We start from the raw sequence: 21,343 nt of genomic DNA, 5'->3' as shown, positions 1-21,343 counted from the left end.
TCTCCTTTTTTACTTATTTCATAGCGTATGACATTGCCCAATTGCATTTTAATTACACAACATCTGTTAGCTATTTAATTTTAATGACTTCAAAAGGAATTTTCTCGCATATACGGTAACTCAAAATAATAGTTTTGAATAATTAATTTGCAGTAATAACCACATTCGATCCATTAAAATTTCCTCAACGTCCTGGTATTTGGCTGAAAATTTTCCATTATTCGCGTTGATCAATTTCCGTCTGTTTCAAGTACATGACCCGATTCTCGATCAATTAAGCGTACGGGACTCGTTAAACGAGCCCGACGATTCTTTTAGTGATTTATGCGATCCATGGCGTGGCGGGTGACCGTGTCGACGGCACTGCTATTAATAATGCATAACAAGAAAGGAGGACGACGTCGACGACACGTAAACTATCCGCACGACCACCACGATTTTACTCTGGTAAGAACGGTTTTCCTTACAACGACGACACCCGCTTGCCGAACAAGAATAAAGAACTCGAGATCCTCAGTGTCTCGTATCCCGATACAGTGCAATCTTCTTCCAGGTTTTACGACACGGTTGTTAACAGTCAGCCTCAGACTCTATGATTTTCTTCGCTCGATTCCCACGGGCTCCTCTGCTGATCCCCTTTTCGAGTACCTCGTAAATTTTCTTCCAAATGAACCGCCAAGGACAATGGTTCATTCGGTATTTTTCGACGTGACCCACGGTGTCCCATACTGTCCTCAACTTCTTACAGTGGACTCTCGTTATATTGCCAAACGAACGATGTGACTTTCACAAATTTTTCATAGCATATTTGCCAATTTTATTTCCATTTTCTCATTAATTGAAAGTTTGGAAACTTAAAAAATGTGTACCTCTATCGTCTCCCAGGCAGCTCTATAACGAGAGTCTACTTAATTTCAATTTTTTCCCCGATCATCATCGACAAATTACACTTCTCGTTTCCCATTGACCAACAAAATCGACGTCCACGATGCCCAGTACGAAACGAATTAGTATCCGGTGTAAATTGATACAGATGACCGATGACGATTAAGAGAGCGCGATTCAAATGACGTTGATTAATAATCGCAGCCGGCACGGTTGGAAGACGTAAAACAGCTGATTTATATTCCAGCAACCGGATACAGTACGCGATTTCGCTCGAGACCGTCTCGTTGGCGAGTCATTAACGATATCCGCGTCACGAGATTTCTTGTTCCTCTCGACAACCGCAATTTTCACCCCCGGTTCGCTTTTCATCGATTTCAAAATTTCCCAACGCTCGTAGCGAACGTTATCGAACGAGCAGGAATTAATATTACCCGCGACGCGATGTAAATTACTTGGAACTTTCGATTGTTGTTAGCCGAGCACCGTTCCAGCGATTAATATCGTCGATTCGCGATTCTATGGCGCGTTGAATTTCTTGTCAAAACGGACGATTGGTTACAGAAAGGCGATTTAATAACGCGTCGAAGGTTTATCGACAGCGAAAGAACAAATACGGGGTAATGTTTTGAAATCAATGGAATTTAATGAATCAACGAGTACGAAAATCTTATTTTTCCTGGCCCTTTCGCTTTATTTACGAACCCGACTTTCGAATGAAAAAAATAAAAGAAGAGAAAATAGAGACGAGAGAGAGAGGATTGAAACACTCGCGGCCATATCTCGAGGGGATAAATCAGTCGTACAAGGATTTAGGTATCCGTTTGAATTACGAATGCCAACGGTTAATCGGATATCGATCGACGTTCGATGATTTACGGCCAGAAAAAACCGAGTCATCAAACAAAATCCTCTACATTTGCGTTTACGTGTTTTGTTAGACTACGCGAATCGTTCTACCGCGATTCAACATCGGCTTTCAGCGAACGTTGTTGAATTCTACGTTCGTGACACGAATGTCAATGAATTCATTGTTTGATATTAAAAAAGAAAAAAGAAAGAAAGAATTTCAATCCCTATGGAATTTTAATATCGAGTTAAATTTCAAGCGATAAGCTCTCACTAGAGTGGAAAGGGTTAAGAAATCCTAAACCCAGGAATATCTTTCAAAATCTCAGAGACATCCAGAAAGCTATTAATTGTCAACGTTCACAGATGATTTATCATATCACCCTTATGACAGGGTCATTCAATCCACCGGGGACATCCATTAGACCATCTGGAAAAGTGTTCCAGTATATTACTTGCTTCATGGTGATAAATGCAACATTCCGCTCTACTTATTCGCAATCGTGGGACACACACGAGGCTCTAGTTAAACGAACACTTGAAACTATCAATAGAGCTTAATATATACTTTCTACTAATATATCAATTGACCATTAAGATCACTCTTTGTCACGATTACAATGGACGAGTTGTTTTGTCACATCGATGAACTGTCGACATGTTCGCTGATGTGCCTATTTTGGAGTACTTAATTTTTCAGCATGTTTGAAGAAAACGGATGAATCGACAGAGGAAGGAAATTTTGACATACTCTTATTAGAATTCTCGTCTGTTCGCAGATCGACAGCCAAGACAGTATCACGAGGAACAGCAACGTTATTCGAGGATCGACCACGTAGCTTCTCCGACGACTCATTACGGCAGAGGTCGTGTCGAGACCAGGATATTACCACGGCGTAGATGTTGCGCGTAGAGGATCGGGGGACCAGGTTGCTGCCAGACGAGCCGCAATAACCGAAAGTAATTTAACCGGCGAAGAAAGGCCGGCTCCGCGGCTCGGGCATAAATTATGTCAAGAGAGTAGTTCCTCGTCGATAGGGGAGCTGTCGGTTCGTTCCTCGCGTTCATTAAGTCTAATTAAAGCCGATCGATTTCGTGGCATTCGGTTTCGAGATACGAGTTTCCTTCTTTCAACGGCTAAGTGATCTTTGACTTTACACCCTTCGTACCAAGTTTGGCAGTGAACGATCGTGACAATGGTAAATAATTTGTTATTCGAAATTGTTTCTTTTGTAGTCTTCAGAGGATAGAATATTTGGTACAAAGATTGCAATCTCAATTTTAGAAGCTTATTTTTACTTTTAGCTTTCAGGAAATAACTGTGATACGTACCTGAGAATAGACGAGCCGTTATGGTAAAATCGAAGGAATTATAAAATAATTTTTAAAGGAACAGTGTTAATGAGAAATTGAATTAAAATTGGGACTCTCTTTGAGGTCCGCCATCCGGAGTAATTGCCCTTTAGAATCTCTTTCACGTTGAATATATTAATTTCTAATAACTTGAAATTTCTAATTAAACATTTCTCCCTTTAACGCGTTCACTGCTTTGTGCCTCGATTTTTAAGAATCAATTATCCAACCCGCGATGTCGCGTGATCGAACATTTACGGTTGAGGAGAGGTTAAGTCGCAAAGATCACGAAGAATGTGTCGCAAGGATGCATTGATAAGGCTAGATATTCATAGTACGTACTTTATTAAAACTGCCATTACAACAAACTGCCATTCACAATACTGCCTTTATCGAGCTTATTCGAAGGAGCTCATAGAAGAGGAATTCAGGTATTCTATTCTTCCTTTTCTTTTTCTCTATCCTTCTTGTTCTTTGTAATATACATATATATACATACATGTATTTGATACATAAATTTTTATACATTTATTGTAATACCGTTACGATGGCAATCGAACGTTATTTTTTAACAATGATATGCGAGTGGCGTGGAGGGATATTAATAAATAATAAACGAAACTTCGCTTACGCTAGATCGGTGTCTCGGTATCTTATCTTTTTATCTCCCTTAAAACTATCTATGTATTTTCTTATTGTTACTGCCACTGTTGTCCTGCCACCGGGCCTCGATTACGGAGCCATCAAAGTCTCGTATTAAACGACACAAAAAGGTGCATGCGCATTGTTTCCATTTGAAGATGCAATATTTATTTTCTCTAATAGAATTAAATTTATTGAAAGTGGAGGTATTTTCAGTGAAAGCAAATTCTAGTTGAAATGTTAATAGTCCGTTATCTAGAAACATTGTTGTTGAACATCTTCGTGATAGCTTTGCGACAATGTTATTCGAGAAAGCAGGGATCTGGAAACTACATCATACCACTTATGTTAATGCAACATGTTTCGAGTAAACAGATCCAACATTTCAGGCTCCGTAATCGTCGGCACATTTTCACCATCGAAATGAATAAACCATATTACTCGCTTTGTTTCTAGAAAAATGACGGTGAACAACGCTTATCGGTAGAATCGAAGGTATCACAAACTTTTGATGACCTCTAATTACGTTTAACTAGATTACATTGTCTCTATAATTGTTAAGAAATAATTTCACAGAAGGTTGCCTCGTTATTAATCAAGACCACTCTAATAATTTGATGTAAAAAAATAATCGCGATAGTTGGTAGAAAATAATCAACTTCTATTTAAATTGAAATTTATAGGCCATTAATTGATCATTCTTTATTATAGATACATATTCAGTAATCATGGAAGTTTGAAAAGTATAAGTATAGTTTACAAGATGGAATATTTTAATGGAGAGAGTGTGAAATCGTTAGTTATGGTTATTCGAAAAATCAAACGTTACAAACATTTTCTATTTAATAGTTTAGATATATTTTATACAATAGGCGTTGATAAATGTGAGATACGATCGAAGGATAATTAAATAATTCCATTGAAATAAATAGCAAATATCAAGTTTGTTGCTCATGAATGAAACTTGAACGTAGTACCACGTGTTCTGATAAAATGAAAAAGAGTATAACATTTTTTGGATACGAGGGTTAATCGTCCATCGTGAAATAACTATCAAAAATATTTTTAACGCGTTTGAAACGATGATTTTTTATTTCTTAGACACTTAAAAATCCCAAATGAAATGTGATTGGAAAAGACATCTTAATTAATGAAACGCACAATTTTTTCTATTCTTTTTTTTTTTTTTGATGCCCTATCGCGAACTTTGTAATTTCCGGAAATCCGTTCGGTTCTCGATCCACCGGCCTTTACACGGTTCCGTGCAGAATCAAAACTGTCAGTTGTTCTGGCTGTCGATTGCAAAACCTGGCTCGCTGAAGCGTCTAGTTTCGAAATTAATCGTGACCAGTTTCGTTAAACCCGGTGTACATCCTCCCTTTCGACAAGCAAATTCAAACCCTTCGAAACCGGCGCTTCTGTTCACACCATCGAAATTTCCAATTATAAAATACTCCAAGTTTATTGAAAAGTAGAGGCGTTAAAAGAACGCGGAGAATTCATTTCTAGAAAAAGCTATTAACGAATCCTTTTTTCCATTATAATTTGAAAAGTAAGAAAATTTCTATCGGTCCGATCGGAAGGGTTAATCGTCGATCGAACATTCAGCTTCGTCGAATCGAATCGAGCCTCGTTTCGAAACGCAGCTGTTCTACCGTGAAAAGAAACGAACGCAAAATCCACGCTCGCTACAATGCATGCAAATGATACGTCTTTTTTTTTTTCGTTACATGCAACGCAAGGTAATCGTCGAAATTCGTTCGATGCACGACACAGCTCGCCGATTCGAAAATTTGCATACAACCTTCCGACAGATTTTCGATCCGCGCTGACTCGCGGGAGATTAACCCTTTCGCCGCTGATTGCGAGTTAATTTCCTCGAAAAATTATTGCGTTTAGAACGAAGAAAATTTGTCGTTTGTTCGCTCTAGAGGAACAGAAATAAATTTTCTCATTTTTTGGGGTCGCGAATGAAATTGCACTGGTAATTTCAGAAAGCGCAGCTCGAGCGTAATTTCCGGAAATTCTCTGCATCTTTTCGGCGTCGTGTTGATCGCGATGGTACGGTGGATCGAGGGCAGGATAAATCCGCGTGGCTAGCTGCGAGGTACACCTTGCGTGGGCCAGGATACGGTGGAGCAGCGAAGAAATATGAGGCGGAAAACGCGGGGATACTTGTAGATCGTTGGAGCCGCGAAAAATCCGCTGCTGGAAGATCGACGAGACGCGGAATACGCATTGCGGCCGCTTACACGGCTTCGTGGACGCGTTATTGCATGAGAGAGAGAGAGAGTGAGAAAATGAGAAAAAATATTTAATTTCGTTTTAACCCTTGAACAGTGAAATCTGGGTCAATCGAGACCCGACCGAACAAGGATATTAATCTTAAAGCTGAATTTTTAAACGAAACAGTTTCATATTTGGAAGAATTTTTAAAGGAACCGTGTGACATTTAGAAAATGAAGGTAATATGAAACAGAAAATTAAATTAAAATTGGGTCTCTCTACATGGTCCGCCGTCCGAGGGTTAAAGAAACAACGATGACTTAAAGTGAGCTTAAAAAACAAATTTCTACCATTCTATATGTATTTTAATATTAATTTTCTCTTCCAAAATTTATTCATAGGTTTATTAATAATCCTGGAATAGAGAAAGATGGCAACAACAAATTGTAAGAACGATCTTCAACCACCTCTGTGATCTCAAAACAAGTGCAAACAATATTTACACTGAAATACATGCAGCCACCTGTGCAGCCGTGTCTCGTTTCGTTTAACTTCCCGGATAAACCGGGATCCATTACACGCGACTCCAAAGCATTTCCATTTATATTACCTTATCGTCATTCTTCTGGCCCGCTACCTTAACCCCTCTTCCTTCGCATTTACCTGGATTCCTTCTTCATCGTGGTTTATCCTCTACCTCCTTGCCCTTCTCACGCTCTCCCTCCTGGCACCGTTCATTCTTGACGAAGAACAACGGTGAACACACACTTGCTCGACCATCCAGCTTCGTCGCTGGCCTCGTACTCTATTCTGTGCCCACCTACGTCGAAACGTCGTCCTGGACTCTGAAATATTCGAACAATCGTCCCGTCTATGATTCGAGGCAGAGAAATTAAACGGTCCAAGTCCAAAGTCTATTAACGAGTTATACGAACGTGACATACATTCGACGATCGCAATATGATCGAAGATCGTTAAGAAATTAAGTGGTTTATAATTAACACTGACCTCGTTGCTTCTAATCCGGGTCACCTTTACATTATCCGTGAATATTGGCTCGTTCCACGTGATCGCTGTCCCATTTTTCCCGCTGACCTCTATGTCGTTCGGACAGTCTTTCACTTTTGGGGCTTCACCCCCTGGAACAGAAAAAAAAAAGTTCCCTTTTATTGTATATCATTAATCTGAATCGTTATATCATTGATCGAAGTTTGTTAAATGAAGTTATCAGAATCACGTTTCACGAATCGAATATCGTTTGAAATACCTTCCGAATTACGTATTACATCGGAGCCCCCAGGAGAATAATTATTATAATTATTTGTCTGTAATGTATGGAAAATCGATATTAATTAATAGCTAGAGGAAAGAGTGGAATCACCTACGTAATTGTGCACAGAGAAATTGCAGTTATTCCGTTCAGGACGAATAATTCAATTGAACACATACAATTTAATTTTTTTTTTTTTTTTTTCAGTTTTCATGAAATTTGAACTGTTGAACGAGAATGTATGTTGAACCGAATAGATTCAAACGACTTCGTTTTAAACACCCTGACCCTCTGTATTTAAGGTAACTCATTTGAATGAACAGACCTTTAATTACCTTCCACTTTACAACTTCTGTCCTTTAATTCCGAATTTGTTGACCAATTTCGCACACCGGTTTAAAACACACACGAATTTCAGGTTACCCCGTTGCAAAAGAAGAACTGCGACAAGGTATAAACAAACAGGTTTAATTAGACCGCAAGTGGTTTAGCGATCACCGAGGAGAATCAGTCGAGCATCCAGTAGGATTCATCGGCTAATCTAATCCACAGGGTGAAGAGCAGCGATCCGTAGATTATACGGCATTGTGGCGAGCCTTATCCCGGAAACGCATTTAATTAAAGCGTCGGCTAGGATTCCGGAAGACGAAGAGAACTTCTTTGAACCAAACTGCGAAATTCCCGTAAGACGATTCTCTCTGACTTCGAGGTAAGTGCATTCTACCTTGGACTTTGCTAACATTTCGCCGAAAAATATTCAAAATAGTCAACTTGAAAAATTAAGAAATTATCACCTTCACTACCGTCGAAGTCGAAACGAATAAACTTTTTCCATTTTATAGAAAAATCCATAGAATCCGTATCGTCGCGACGATGGTACTCGTATCACGTATTTCCGATTGAAAGCTTATTTACTCGAAATAACCCGTTCGCTCGCATTTTCTCACGACTTAGCGAATCATTACGTGCTTTTCCTTCGAAAGTAGCCATCAGCCGAGACATTACTAAACGCGTCCATTAAAAGACGATTTAAATCTCGACGAAAAATCTAAAAAATTACAATATTCCAACGCGATATCTGTTATTTTTTCTTCAAAGGAAGGAAGAACTTCTTGCGAACAAAGTTTGAAACAGTCCTTTAGAGAAAATTAATCATTCACGATCCCGTGATCCGATAGGAGAACCTACGGAGGAGCGGGCTTACCCGTTGATTAATAGCGTCGTTTGATGATCAATTGCGATTATCATTTCGAAGTTTACACGTCATGCATTGATTTCATGCACGTGCGTTAATTAATCACCTTTGACGATGATGCGTAACACGCAGCTGGTCTGTTTCTTCGATACGGGGTGTCTCGCGAAGAATTGGATCTCGTGAACTCCGGGTGTTAGGTTCGCTTCTAATCTGGTTCCCCAGGATGGTTTCGATCGGACGTATCGGAACCAATCGAGATCGGTGGATGGTTGATCGAACGTGACGAAGGCCTCGTCTTGTCCAGGTGATAACTCTGCTATCACATCTTTAGGACACTCCAAACGAGGCTTGCTGTACCCTGAAACAAAATACGTTCACAGCTTTCATTTCTTCTTCTTCTTCTTTTCGTTTGGGTTGAAAGAATATCAGGATGTAAATAATAGGGATCGATGAATATTCTTCCAAATTTTCTAAAAAAAATTCTTAAAATGGTAGTTGTCGACGATGGTATTGGAAATTTTGAAAATTTTGAAAATATTTAATTGAAATAATATTCGAAGAGTTCTACTTACTGACACATTCCCCGTGCTTAGGCCCGTCCCAAGAGCCATCGGATCGACAACTCAATTCGTATTCCCCGTGAAGTTGATACCCATGGGGACACTTTAAGGAACACTTGGTACCTGGTCGATTGGCCACTCTTCGTCTACCTCTCCATGGTTTCGGCGAAGCCATACGGGAACACATTAAATAGCCGCGGCCCTCGGGATTCAGTGGTGGACAAGACACGTTGTTTATGTCTATAAAAGAAACGTGTAGAAAAATTCTAAATCAACCGAGGAGAGAAAATATTTAGCAACATCCACAGTTTAATGGTATTTATAAATACATGCTATCGTATAGCGCTTATGATTTCAACATCCTACGGTTTCTGATCCTTGCAACGGAGAATCGATCTCGCGAATCCTTTAATCCGATTACAATTAGCTAGGATAGATCCTCGGATACTTCTCTGTTACCGTTAATCGTCTGTCTTCGTATCCGGTGACAATCGAGGCGTCGATACGCTCGGGCGTAATCTGAAATTCGTAACGTCGACCAAACACCATTGTCGTTCGTGATGCTGACTCGCATTATCCATGATATCTGCGTAATATATGAATCGCAGATGCTAATGACGACACGGAGAATACCGTATCGATGCTGCCGCATCCGTGAGAATCAGCCCCGTGACGGTTTTGCATGACGCCGCAAATATCGACGCGTCGCGACGCGTCGACCAACCCCTATTTGCTCTCGTTAAATTCTCCACTAAACTTCGTTACAGGATTTCTAACAATACGGCTGAATTATTTGAAAAAATAATTTCGAAAATAATGTCTGTCGATCATGGAATTGCAATTTTACAACGAACAGTGTTTCCTGAAATTCTACGTTCAAATTAAGTTTGCAACTTCGAAAGTATGCATCCAATTCCAATATCTCGTTTCAAACTTTCATGCACCCTTGTGAAACGTACTAACGTATTGAAACTGATATAGATCAGAGTTGAAACTCAAAGGACACGCCACAGATTATCTCTGTTTGGTAGGATTCGATAAAGATCATCACGTAGCAGTAACACGCGATATCGATGATAACGGGATTTCGCGGAACAGGGAACCAAAAATCACTGACACCTGTGATATAGGGTATAGATCTCTATACGATATAGTGTATCTAGTATCTTTACGATAAAATAGGAGTTTTCCAATTTAGCGAATACGATACTAGATCTCTGGAAACTAAATCCGGTATGATCGAATAAATCTTTAAAAATATTTTGGATGAAATCTTTCAAGTAAAAAAAATTACTATCATTTTAGCAAGGTAAATAAAAAGATAACGATTTAACCCACTGACTTTTTGGAGGTTTCAAAATTTTTTTTCTATCTATTATCCATCAATGCTTCTAATTAGATGGATATTTTCTATAGTAATTTCTATAGTAATCTATGCTAATTTCAATAAGTTCAGGATCGGTGTTATCAACTGCAAATGTGATGTATCTTGTATCAGATCTAACGATTTCGAAGCAGCACCTATCGAATCGTGCTGATCCATGATCATCCCTATCGAGTTCCAGGAGGTCACCAGTTCAAATTCTCCATTGTATTCCACGTATCTATCGTGTTCACGTGATTGGAATACTAAGCTCTGCTAGCCTAGGATCTTCTGTATCTACGGATACTCCATGTAATCGTTAGTATCGAGTGTTACAGATTTCCAATCTTCTATTTTCCTTTCCACAGAGATATTTGTTTCTATTCTTACGGTTCCTTTCTTCATCTTTATCGAATCATTTTTTTATTTATCACTCAAAGAAGTTGCATCTTCTCTTTCACTTAAAGAAGAAATTATATAGCGAAGAGTTAAAATTTTCAAATGATTAAAGTTTCGAAATCTGAAAATAATTTATTTACGGTAAAATATAATACCTGTGCGTAACAAGATCAGCGAGATATTGAACGCAATTTACTTTTGATATAAATTTATCGGATACAAATTTTCACCGCCATAAATATTCACCGTTTTACTTGGCCCATCCGGTTCTTGCATCGAAAACTACCGTCCTCGATAATTTAATGGAATTCGGCAATTATCGGTTCGTCGGAAAATGTGTACTTGGGTTTTGAATCGACATAACTGTGCAAACAATCGCAATCTGGGTCACTTGATTTCATATTCCCCGAGAAACTTGTAAAACGTTAGGGTGTTCCGGTGCAATGCAAATTTCACGCTGAAACTTCTTGTGTCTTCCTTATTGCCCGATAAGTTTATGCAAACGAGAGGCAAACTCGTCCAACAAAAATTCCAACAACCGTGGAAATAAAACGGGAATAATATCCGGTGCTTAAATTTCCAAATCCAACGATACAGACGCGATTCACGCGGAAACGATGTTTCGACCTTCGATTTTGCATATCAGATTAATCTTGATCGCGTTAAAGATAACATGGATCCTTAATTGAAATCACAATTATATGAATATGCATCAATTCTCTCTGAACTGCAATTTGAGATTCAACGATAAATTACAAATTGATAAAAAATTTTTAATTTTCATTCCAAACAAACACTTGTTATTCTCTACTTTCTATTTATTTTTCCTTCAAAGAATTAGATAAATTATTCATATACACCGCACAATAATCAGTAACGGAGCAATAATTCCTTCGACGAAAGGGAATAAAAAAGTGTCCCACGAATAAGAAACGTTGAATCGCGCAAAACGCGAAAGCATCCCAGCGGTAAATTAATCCAAATGTAAGAAACAGAGAGGAATTTATCGTTGTCCCGTGGATACGGCGTAATAAAGGGGACCCATTACTCACGCGTGTAAGTATTAATCGCAAAAAAGCTTGGGAAACTGTTGTACCAGTAAGCGTGCGTCCATGATGATAACATTATTGCAATGTACTCGAGGAATTTCCCTCGCTCGGAGACATATTGCGTTCGTCGGACTCGCGAATGATCTATGATCCTGTGAAGAAGGATAACGTTATCCTGACAACGAGAACTTACCCACGCACGACTTCCCGTCGGATGACAAAGCTTTTTCATCACCGTCGCAAGCGCAGAAGAAACTGCCGTCGGTGTTCTCGCATACCTCGGTGCATCCACCGTTGTCGACGGTGCACTCGTTGATATCTGCACACAGATGAAACGTACTCGATTACTTTTCCGCGTAAGAAACGGACGTTAAATACTCGAGAGGATGCTCCTTTCAACGACCACGATTTATGCAATTTTCAGCTGTGACCATGCTTCGCTTACAAATCGTGAATCGAAGAAAATGAATTCGAGTCGGTGCATTTGAACGGGTTGCATGATCGAGGAAATTAGAAAAGGGATTTTCAGGGATATTTTTCTTTATTTTCAAGTCTTGTATCGATTAGTTTCGATCGATTACTCTTTGATTTATGCAATTTTCAGCTGTGACCGTGCTTCGCTTACAAATCGTGAATCAAAGAAAATGAATTCGAGTCGGTGCATTTGAACGGGTTGCATGGTCGAGGAAATTAGAAAAGGGATTTTCAGGGATATTTTTCTTTATTTTCAAGTCTTGTATCGATTAGTTTCGATCGATTACTCTTTGATTTATGCAATTTTCAGCTGTGACCGTGCTTCGCTTACAAATCGTGAATCAAAGAAAATGAATTCGAGTCGGTGCATTTGAACGGGTTGCATGGTCGAGGAAATTAGAAAAGGGATTTTCAGGGATATTTTTCTTTATTTTCAAGTCTTGTATCGATTAGTTTCGATCGATTACTCTTTGATTTATGCAATTTTCAGCTGTGACCGTGCTTCGCTTACAAATCGTGAATCGAAGAAAATGAATTCGAGTCGGTGCATTTGAACGGGTTGCATGGTCGAGGAAATTAGAAAAGGGATTTTCAGGGATATTTTTCTTTATTTTCAAGTCTTGTATCGATTAGTTTCGATCGGTTACGACGCGTGGTTAGATAAAGAGTCTGACCTCAAGCTACGATCGGGTCAAAAACGACGGGATGCCTCTTTCATTCGCGTGTAACGACTTCTCGTGAAGCATCCTGCATTCTTTTGCCCAACACTCGGCTGACCGGTCAATTGTCCACGCGATGGCGTTAAATTGACCGAAATAGACGTACAAGGGTCGGCCAGATTGCGATTGCCTCGAGCACTTTCAATGACCGCCAAGAGTGCTCGACTTCCGTCGCTTTCACGACCTACAGACGCGATACGCCGTACAACGCGTGATAATGACACTCGAATAGAATGCAGACAGACCGGAGGAACATCCTTTCTCGTGTACTGCCGTCTCCTACGGACGATTCTCTGACCAATCGATACAGGGCAGACCGATTTTTGCCGTTGGCATTTCCTTTTGTCCTCGAACAAGAGGTAAGATAAAATGTCGACAGGGATTTATTAATTAATTTTCTATCTAATATACGAAGTAAGAGTGTTGGGATTGTTTAGTGGATCAAGGATACGATACTATGAATAATAAAAATAAAAGGGTAACAGGATTTAATTGGAGGAACAATTTTTTTTCTTCTCTAAGAATTTGAATAAAATTAGATGCACTCGTATCGTATTTGCACAGATCCACCTCGTAATGAGTACTCTTCGTTTAATTAGAAAGTACCCAATTACGTTAACCCATATTTGTGGCTTGTAGTCTAAATAAATATAAAATTCCTCGTTGTTGCGGCAGTTGTAATGACGTGTATATATAATTCATCGTGTTTACCAATATCAAATATATCGGGCCAGCCACGAAAATTAATCGTCTGTATATTTTGATACGTTTCATCGATCACGTCGTACGGATTCGTTTGATTTGTTGGCTGGAAAATTGAACGGGCGACATTAATTTCGGCAAATCGCGCGTCAAATGTAACGTCAGCAAGCTATTTCATTAGAGAAGAAAATCGTAGCGGAATAAACATGTATTTTGCATAACGATATATGTCAAAGGAACGTTTTCAATTGGCTTTTCAATTCGAACACCGCGAAAATATACGAAGAGAAATTACAGTTTTCCTAGGATTTCGTGGAACAAGGTCGTCGGAAAAACTTGCTAACGCTAGAAAAAGTTCGAGAGGGCTTGTTAGAAGTTTATCCGGGTCAAAGGAAATAGAAATGATACTTCCACTTACTTTCCACTCGCTTGGCTTTACCTTTCTTTTTCTAAAATTATTCGAAGAGAAATTAGTGCGATAAATCGTGACTGAATCTCGAAATAAATTTTCAAGATATTCGTATTAAGATTAATTTGGGAAAAATTGATGTAATAGATTTCGAGATATAAATTTCAAAATTCAATGTTTTCAGATGGTCTTTTTTCTCTATACAATTTTCCATACGAAAGCCCACCATGCTCGACGCTGTACATTTATGGTTTCTCACTTTCCCAGAGTGGTTTATGGCGCACAGAATATACCGTAACAAATAAACGAGCTTCCGAACAATTTTCTATCGACGATGAAAGTTTCAATGTAAAACTGTAGCTTGTAGAGGCAACGGCTTTGAACGGGAACGGTCCTAAACGATTCAAAGTTCGAGGAATCGCCCGTCGTTCGGATGAACTGTAATGTTGGTTTGCTGAAACTTTTAGCAGGGAACTTTCATCAACGAGGATTAAGTTCGAAAGTGTTTTGCGAATGAGTAAGAAGGGAGAGAAAGATAAAAAAAGAAAAAGGAAAAAGAACGGATCGCGCTGGTTCTTTCAGTTAGAGAGTTTCTGGATGAAGGGAAAAGCAGAATACGTGGAAGACATCGTAAAGTCTCGGTTCACGGGCAAGAAATTCCGAATTAGTTTCATGAAAGTCTTTTATCGTGGTCTTTCTTATCGCTCGCAAGAAATTGTCCATTTTTTCGTATCCGTGTTTGAGATACGATCGTTTTTCAACGAAACGCTTGGGAGAAAAGTGTATCTTGGCAAAGTAAAGATCTACCACGTTCTCCATCTTCGACTGATCCCTTATGCAAAGTTTCGAGCCTCAAAGCGTAACATCGATAAATCGCTAATCGCTTCACAATGCATTGGTATTGATTCAAGAAACCAATTTCCTACTATAACTCGATTGCCCGTTCCAATCACTCTCGAAGGTGTTGCGAAGGCCAGCGAGAGCGGAAATGAAGTCTTGTTAGTACGTTCGTCTTACTATGAAAGCGCTAATCAGGAAATAACAGTCTCTAATAACCTCGATCGATAAGAAGAAGGCAGTACAGTACTATTTTAAAAAGTCTAACTATTATTTGAAATCATTCAAATTATTAAGTTAAATAACCGGTGACGTCGCTTCTGCATTCAGAATAAATCCTCTCCAGTATTCCCCATTGTTTCATCGCATAAAATCCTATTCTATTCCATTCTCGAGTCTGCTTATTCTCGAGTAATTCAAAGGAATTACACAAATCTACCGAATTCTATCTCGAATGAAAGGACGTTCGCAGAAATTTCCAAGACGTCTTAAACAAACATCATCGACATTTAATGGGCAGAAGCGGCGAAACTAATGGAAAATATATCAAACTATCCACGATGCTATTAGTTCGGACAGTTTTCCGAACGCTGATGATCCAGAATCTTGATCCGATATTGCAGTGGAGAAGCCTATCGATCGGATTCATGTGCAGGCTAATTCGATTACCTACCAGGATCGTCTAAAGCTCTGTTATGGAGCACGACTAGGAGCAGCAGCTTGAATCTCGTTAGAACCCTCATCTCCCTATGGGGAATTGTTATCGTACTAGCCATCGAATCGACGTTTTCGAAATGAACTACAAATGCAATTACCATGCCCGAAGAAAACATATCCTTGTTATCCTCGTTGCGATATTCGATGGAAATATTTGATTTTCAAATAGGATTGCTCCAATTTTTTGGCAATTTAAAAGCTATACGTTTGAAAATTAAATGTGTGACTCCATTGGACTTGCATTGGCTAGATAAGGATTACCACGAAGATGATATATTTTTACTTCTCCTCTCTTTTTACAAATGAAAGCTTGAAAGCTTGACTCGTAACGTGTCTACTTTAAAATATGTAGAGACTTCTGAAAGGAGCTGATCTAGCTTAAAGAGGATATTCGAGGCAAGAAGCATCCGGCCCGAGGCTTAAACAACAAACCCAACTTCCTGGTAAATCGCTCATACGGATTAAACCACTTACCGATACAAGTTCCATCGGGGGTAGCCTCGTAACCTGGTAGGCATGTGATGGACAAGCTGCCCAGTATAGGTTGATCCTTCAACTCCATCGGTTCCGCGCATCGGTACGATCCTGGTGTGTTGATGCAACCGTAACGACACATTTCCGTTTGCAGATCCGGCTGCACACATTCGTCCACGTCTGAAAAATAGACATCGTAATTCTTATTAAGCTGCATATACATTCCCGACTAGAATTTCAGTTAGGCATGCCTAAAGACTATGTGCAAACCTAATCGTTACCCTATTAAGTCTTAATTCGGAAGGAATGATGCATTCCTATGTTAGGTATTCCTAACAGTTGCCATACGTGGCTGAAGTGGGGGTGGTTAAGCCCACGCCTAAATTTGGCATTTCTAATTGCCATACGTGGCTGAAGTGAGGGTGGTTAAGCCCACGCTTGGATTAGGTATTTCTAATAGTTGCCATACGTAGCCCAAATGAGGGGGTGGTTGAACCCACGTTTAAATTAAATATTCCTAATAGTTGCCATATAAAGTATAAAAAGTCTAAAATGTAAAGCGTAAATTCGCCTTTACCTTGGCACGTTTTCCAATCGTCTTTCAAGATGAACCCGTCCGGACAGAGACAAAATACTCGACCCTTGGTTGACAGACAGGTATGGGAGCATCCTGCGTTGTTGATGCTACACGGGCCTGCACCTTGACACGTGTGGTTGTCAGCTGACAGGACAGAGTCCTGTAGACCATCACAGGAACATTCGTAGCCGCCTATAGTGTTCCGGCAGGTATCCTGACAAGGGCCGTGTCCGTTGTTTAACAGACACTCGTTGATGTCTGAATAATGAGCACACATACGGTGTGGAGTAATTCAATTTCAATTTTACCCAGTTATTCGGTGTAATTGAAAAAGATACAAGCTTCGTAGGAAAATAAATAAATTTTAACAAATAAAGAAGAATTAAAATCAGTGAAATAAATAATATAATTGAGAAATAATCTGGAATGAAACTTTAGGGGGTTAGTTATATCAAGGAAACAGTAGATTCGCCATTGTATTTACACTTGTTGCTTTTTGCAATAGGGCAAACTGTTTGCACGATCAAGTATATATGCACGTTCGAGTACAAATCACTCACCCCTGCACGTGAATCGGTCCTCGTTTAGTTCCATCCCCTTTGGGCACACACAACGAAAGGATCCTGGGCTGTTCATACACTTAAACTGGCAACCTCCCCTGTTATCTTTGCATTCGTTCACATCTGCATTTCAACGAATACGTGTAATTCATTGAATTTAGCTAACTTTCGTTACATTTCTCACCCCATTACTATCAAATAAATGATGTCACGGATATACCACTAGAAACTACCCTATGATATTATGTAACGATCCGTGTTAACTTATGAAGAATGATAGGTGGATTAATCGTGACTCAGAACCACGAAATTTATGCAACAGTGCATCGAGGAAAATTTTGAAACAAGATTCTTAGATATCGGAAGAATAATTTCTAATTATTTTTTTTCATTACACAGAGGATAACTTGAATTTTTCAAAATATATTGAAAGGTTTCGTTGCTTCGAATTTTGATTCAACTGATACTACTTGTTCTTCCAGTGAATTAGGAAAAACTTTGCCCTCATATATCATACATTTTCTGAAATAAAATAGAAGTTCACTTGGTTGGATTTTCATTTAAAGCCGGCTTTTCAACAAATCCGAATTACCTGTCCTTTCAATCTGTTTGGATTAACGAGAGTTTATTGCATTTCTATCTTCTCCAGCCAACGGAATTTAATTTAATTTTTCATTTTCATTTGATTCCGACTACTTTCCCCTCCCCCATCGGCTCGATCAAATTAACGAAGCTCGAAAATTAATTATGATGCGAGCAATATCGAAGGGCCGAGATATATAGAGGCGAATGTTTTTCTCTCTGAAACGGAATCGAATCGTTGCTTTAAACGCGGAGAGACGAGAAAGTGAAATAAAAAGTTGAAGCGCCCTTTTTCGCTGGGAAACGTACGAACGAACTTTGAAATAAAGTTTCACAGAGTCCTCGATTTTTTATGGGAAAAAGAACGAACAACTATGCGTGAGAGCAAGAAAGAGGAGAGAAATGTCTGAAACGAAATCGTTGATGTTTTAATACGAGCAGGAAGGACTTGTCGATCGCAGAACACGGAACCTGTCGATAACTCAACGAGTGTCCTGTCGATATTTCATCTCGAGAAATTTCTTTTCTATCTCTTTGACGGCTCTCCTTCCACCAAGTGAAATGTTCCGCCGTTTTAGTATTCGTTTCGATAGCGGAGAAGAAGGTAATGGACTTAGGAAATCGCTAACTATTTGATCAGATCGTCGTCGATCAACGTTGAAGACACCCGATGGATTTCAAGACTGATAGAGTAAAAATTAGAATCTCTAATTTCAAAATAAATATAAGATACTTGAAAAAAAAAGTATAGATCAGACAAATTATAAACTCAAACTTAAACTTAATTTTTTAAATATTGAATAAAAATTTGCGTTTAAATTTGTGTTTAAATAATTAGTTTGAAGATTTGCGGACATTAAGGTAATGAATCCGTCTTACCAACACATTTATCGCCTTCTAACCGGAATCCTTTGTAACAGGAACACACTGGTCTTCCGTCGACTTCCTTGCAAACGTGGTCGCAGAAAGCTTCCGCACACACCCCGTCGAAATTCTCCTTGACCTTACACTTTGGCAACTCTCCTACCCATTGACGATTTCTGCAAAGCAACCTGCTCGTTGTGCTCGTCATGTAGAATCCTGGAGCGCATTCATAGTCAGCTTCCAGGTATTCGTGGCCAGGTATTGAGGACCTTGAAAAGACATTAATTCGCAACTATCCAAAATTGTACAAACGATTATTTTAGTCCCGCATTTAACAACGAAGACGTAGACGATGATTTAGCAGGGGTAAAAAGCGCAACGATCGTAGGAATTAATTTGTTGATGGTTTACCACTCACCCCCGAAGGAACTTGCGCAGGTGGCGGACGAAAGATAACTGATCGATACTTTCCCATCAAGATAATGTAAACTCGAAGGAAAGATTTATGATTTGGCTGGAATTAATTTATAAGCCTACGGAAAAGGAAGCTTACGAAATGCATTCGATGCTTCTTGGATCAATTTACATCAAAAGGAATTATGTAACGCGGAATTAACTGGTGTACCGGTTGCTATCGTTTCCTTTTTAATCTCAATCCCGATATCCTTCTCACGCAAAAGTATTTTCCCTCCCTTGTTCTTCATCCCTTTGATTCAATATTTGCTCCCCGTCAAGATTTATTTGCCATTTACACTCGCGCACCCTTTTACTTCTTCGATCTCTATATTTTATAGCGGCGCCAGGTAATTCCGGCACGTCGAAGCATTGAAAAGTTCCGGCGTTTCGATCGAAAAGTTTTCCGGTTCCCCTGCAATCCCAGCTACGAACTTGTCCCAGTAATTCAGTTTTCTAACGAAACGGGGGTGGAATAGGTTGACGCATTTGCTACGCAGCCATGTGCTCGAATTAAAGAACGGCCTAAGAGAGGAGGACTTTCGAAACGACTTTTCGCTCCCGAGAATGGCTATTAGAAACGTTTTAGTCCTCGAAGGAGAAGACGAACAAGGATTTCCAGCAAAGTTCACAAGATTGATTGATAATTTCAACCCAAGGTACTAAAGAAATAGAAGTCCTATTATCAAACTGTTTAATTACTTATCAAATGATTTTACAGTCTCAATCAGTGGTCACCAAACAACTCAACTTCACAAGCGGAGATCTTCGTTTAACTCCAAGGTAACCAATTCTATAGAAAGGATGAGTTGAATAATTCATAAGAAAAAGCACTTACTTTACATATTTGATCAGCGCATGCCTCGTAAGGGGTGCAGGCACGAACGTTCCATTTATGCACGATAAATCTCCCTTCGTATCGTCGTCGTACGCTTCGGTGGTGCTCGCTGTTTCCGTGCTCTTCTTTCCGTACCTCACCGCCTCGGTTTCCTCGATTATGGGTTTACCGTGAAAATGCGATCCGGCAATTTTGCGGGGCTCGTTTTGATCGCGTCGCGGCAGCATCGATAACTTCATACTCGACGTCATGTACGCGTTGTAATCCTTCAGGGTTCTCGCCAACACCTCGTTCTCGAGGTCCAGGATTGGAAGGTCCTCCTCGGTTCTCGAGTAACCTAACATTTTATCGGCATCGTATCTCGGGCTAGCGAAGTGAACTTCGTTGTTGTAGATGGCCTGTTTGCGATCGTCCTTGTATCCTTGGGACACCGAGCTGCCGAGGATACGGTTCTCCAAGCTGGCTGGATCCTCCATTTGAGCGCGGGAGATCTCCTTCTCCAGTTGCTTCGAGAATTCCCTCTCCACGGTGTCCTCGTGACCCCTGTAACGCGAGGTCGTCTGCGTGGATCGCTTCGATGATTCGGTGGTTAGTTGATCCTGCAGATTCGACGAGGTTACACCGGCGAGATCGAGATAGGTCCCGTTCGAAGGTGCCTGTTGGTTGTCGCGCCAGATCACGTCCGACGTGTCGTTGTAACCGGAAACGTTGTCCTCGATCTTGCCGAGCATCAGAGCGGCCGGTGCATCGTTCATTCTTCTCTTGAACTTGGAATTCCTACGACCGTCTCGATCCCCGTTTGTCCTACCTCTTTTCCTCCCACGCTTTCGCTCGCGATTCTTCCTCCTCCTCCGTCGCTCCGCGCGATACCTTCGAGCCGGAGAATCCTTCGAATTTTTCGCTGGTCCGCCTCGTTTTCCACGGATCTCGTTCTCGCGAACGTCTTCGCCGGTCTCGCGTTGACGACTCGTTACGGAACTCTTCGATTCTTTGTTCCTGCGACGTTTCTTTCGGCTGCGATCGCTCGTGTCTACCCTTCGCCGGTTCGTCGACGTCGATGCTGGAAAATGTTCGGGAAAATTCAATTAAATATCGCGCATTCTTGAAATTTTTCTTCTCTTCTATCGACTACTATGTCATAGGCGAACGGCTCTATGCAGCTGAGCAGGTTTTCTTTTAAATTGACAAGTTGGAAACTTGTAATCATCCTGTCTTCTATAGATGCTAAAAGTGTCAGTTAAGAAGAAATTCTGAGAAGTGTAAATTATCCTACGTTCGCGTGAGATTATTTACAAAACGAATGAGGTAAAGATAATTGTTTCTATAAATTGTAATATTATTACAGT

At 39.9% G+C, this 21,343-nt stretch overlaps 2 protein-coding genes across 5 annotated transcripts in view; one reads left to right on the top strand and one right to left on the bottom strand.

Annotated features, from left to right (window-relative positions):
- The window catches only part of LOC117602596 (uncharacterized), a 70,647-nt gene extending 67,551 nt beyond the window's left edge, over positions 1-3,096 (top strand). For both annotated transcript variants that reach the window (XM_034320820.2, XM_034320819.2), the window contains one exon: positions 2,514-3,096. In XM_034320820.2, coding sequence (XP_034176711.2) covers positions 2,514-2,647 — 134 coding nt within the window. In that variant the 3' untranslated portion in view covers positions 2,648-3,096. The remainder of the gene's footprint in view (positions 1-2,513) is intronic.
- A 2,120-nt stretch (positions 3,097-5,216) lies between these two features.
- Positions 5,217-21,343, bottom strand: part of LOC117602597 (uncharacterized) — a 29,550-nt gene continuing 13,423 nt past the window's right edge. The window contains exons 4-13 of one of the 3 annotated variants that reach the window (XM_034320821.2): positions 19,998-21,057; positions 18,722-18,975; positions 17,261-17,383; positions 16,701-16,958; positions 16,124-16,303; positions 11,985-12,110; positions 8,993-9,220; positions 8,527-8,778; positions 6,964-7,094; positions 5,217-6,800 (exon numbers count right to left, since the gene is read on the bottom strand). In XM_034320821.2, the coding sequence (XP_034176712.2) occupies positions 6,690-6,800; positions 6,964-7,094; positions 8,527-8,778; positions 8,993-9,220; positions 11,985-12,110; positions 16,124-16,303; positions 16,701-16,958; positions 17,261-17,383; positions 18,722-18,975; positions 19,998-21,057 (2,723 nt within the window). In that variant the 3' untranslated portion in view covers positions 5,217-6,689. The remainder of the gene's footprint in view (positions 6,801-6,963; positions 7,095-8,526; positions 8,779-8,992; positions 9,221-11,984; positions 12,111-16,123; positions 16,304-16,700; positions 16,959-17,260; positions 17,384-18,721; positions 18,976-19,997; positions 21,058-21,343) is intronic. The other 2 variants (XM_034320823.2, XM_034320822.2) reach the window with 2 other exon arrangements.

The sequence above is a fragment of the Osmia lignaria genome, chromosome 13 (genome assembly GCF_051020975.1).
Source record: "Osmia lignaria lignaria isolate PbOS001 chromosome 13, iyOsmLign1, whole genome shotgun sequence".
In the NCBI taxonomy this organism is placed as follows: Eukaryota; Metazoa; Arthropoda; class Insecta; order Hymenoptera; family Megachilidae; genus Osmia; species Osmia lignaria.
This window is presented reverse-complemented; position numbering and strand designations above follow the sequence as displayed.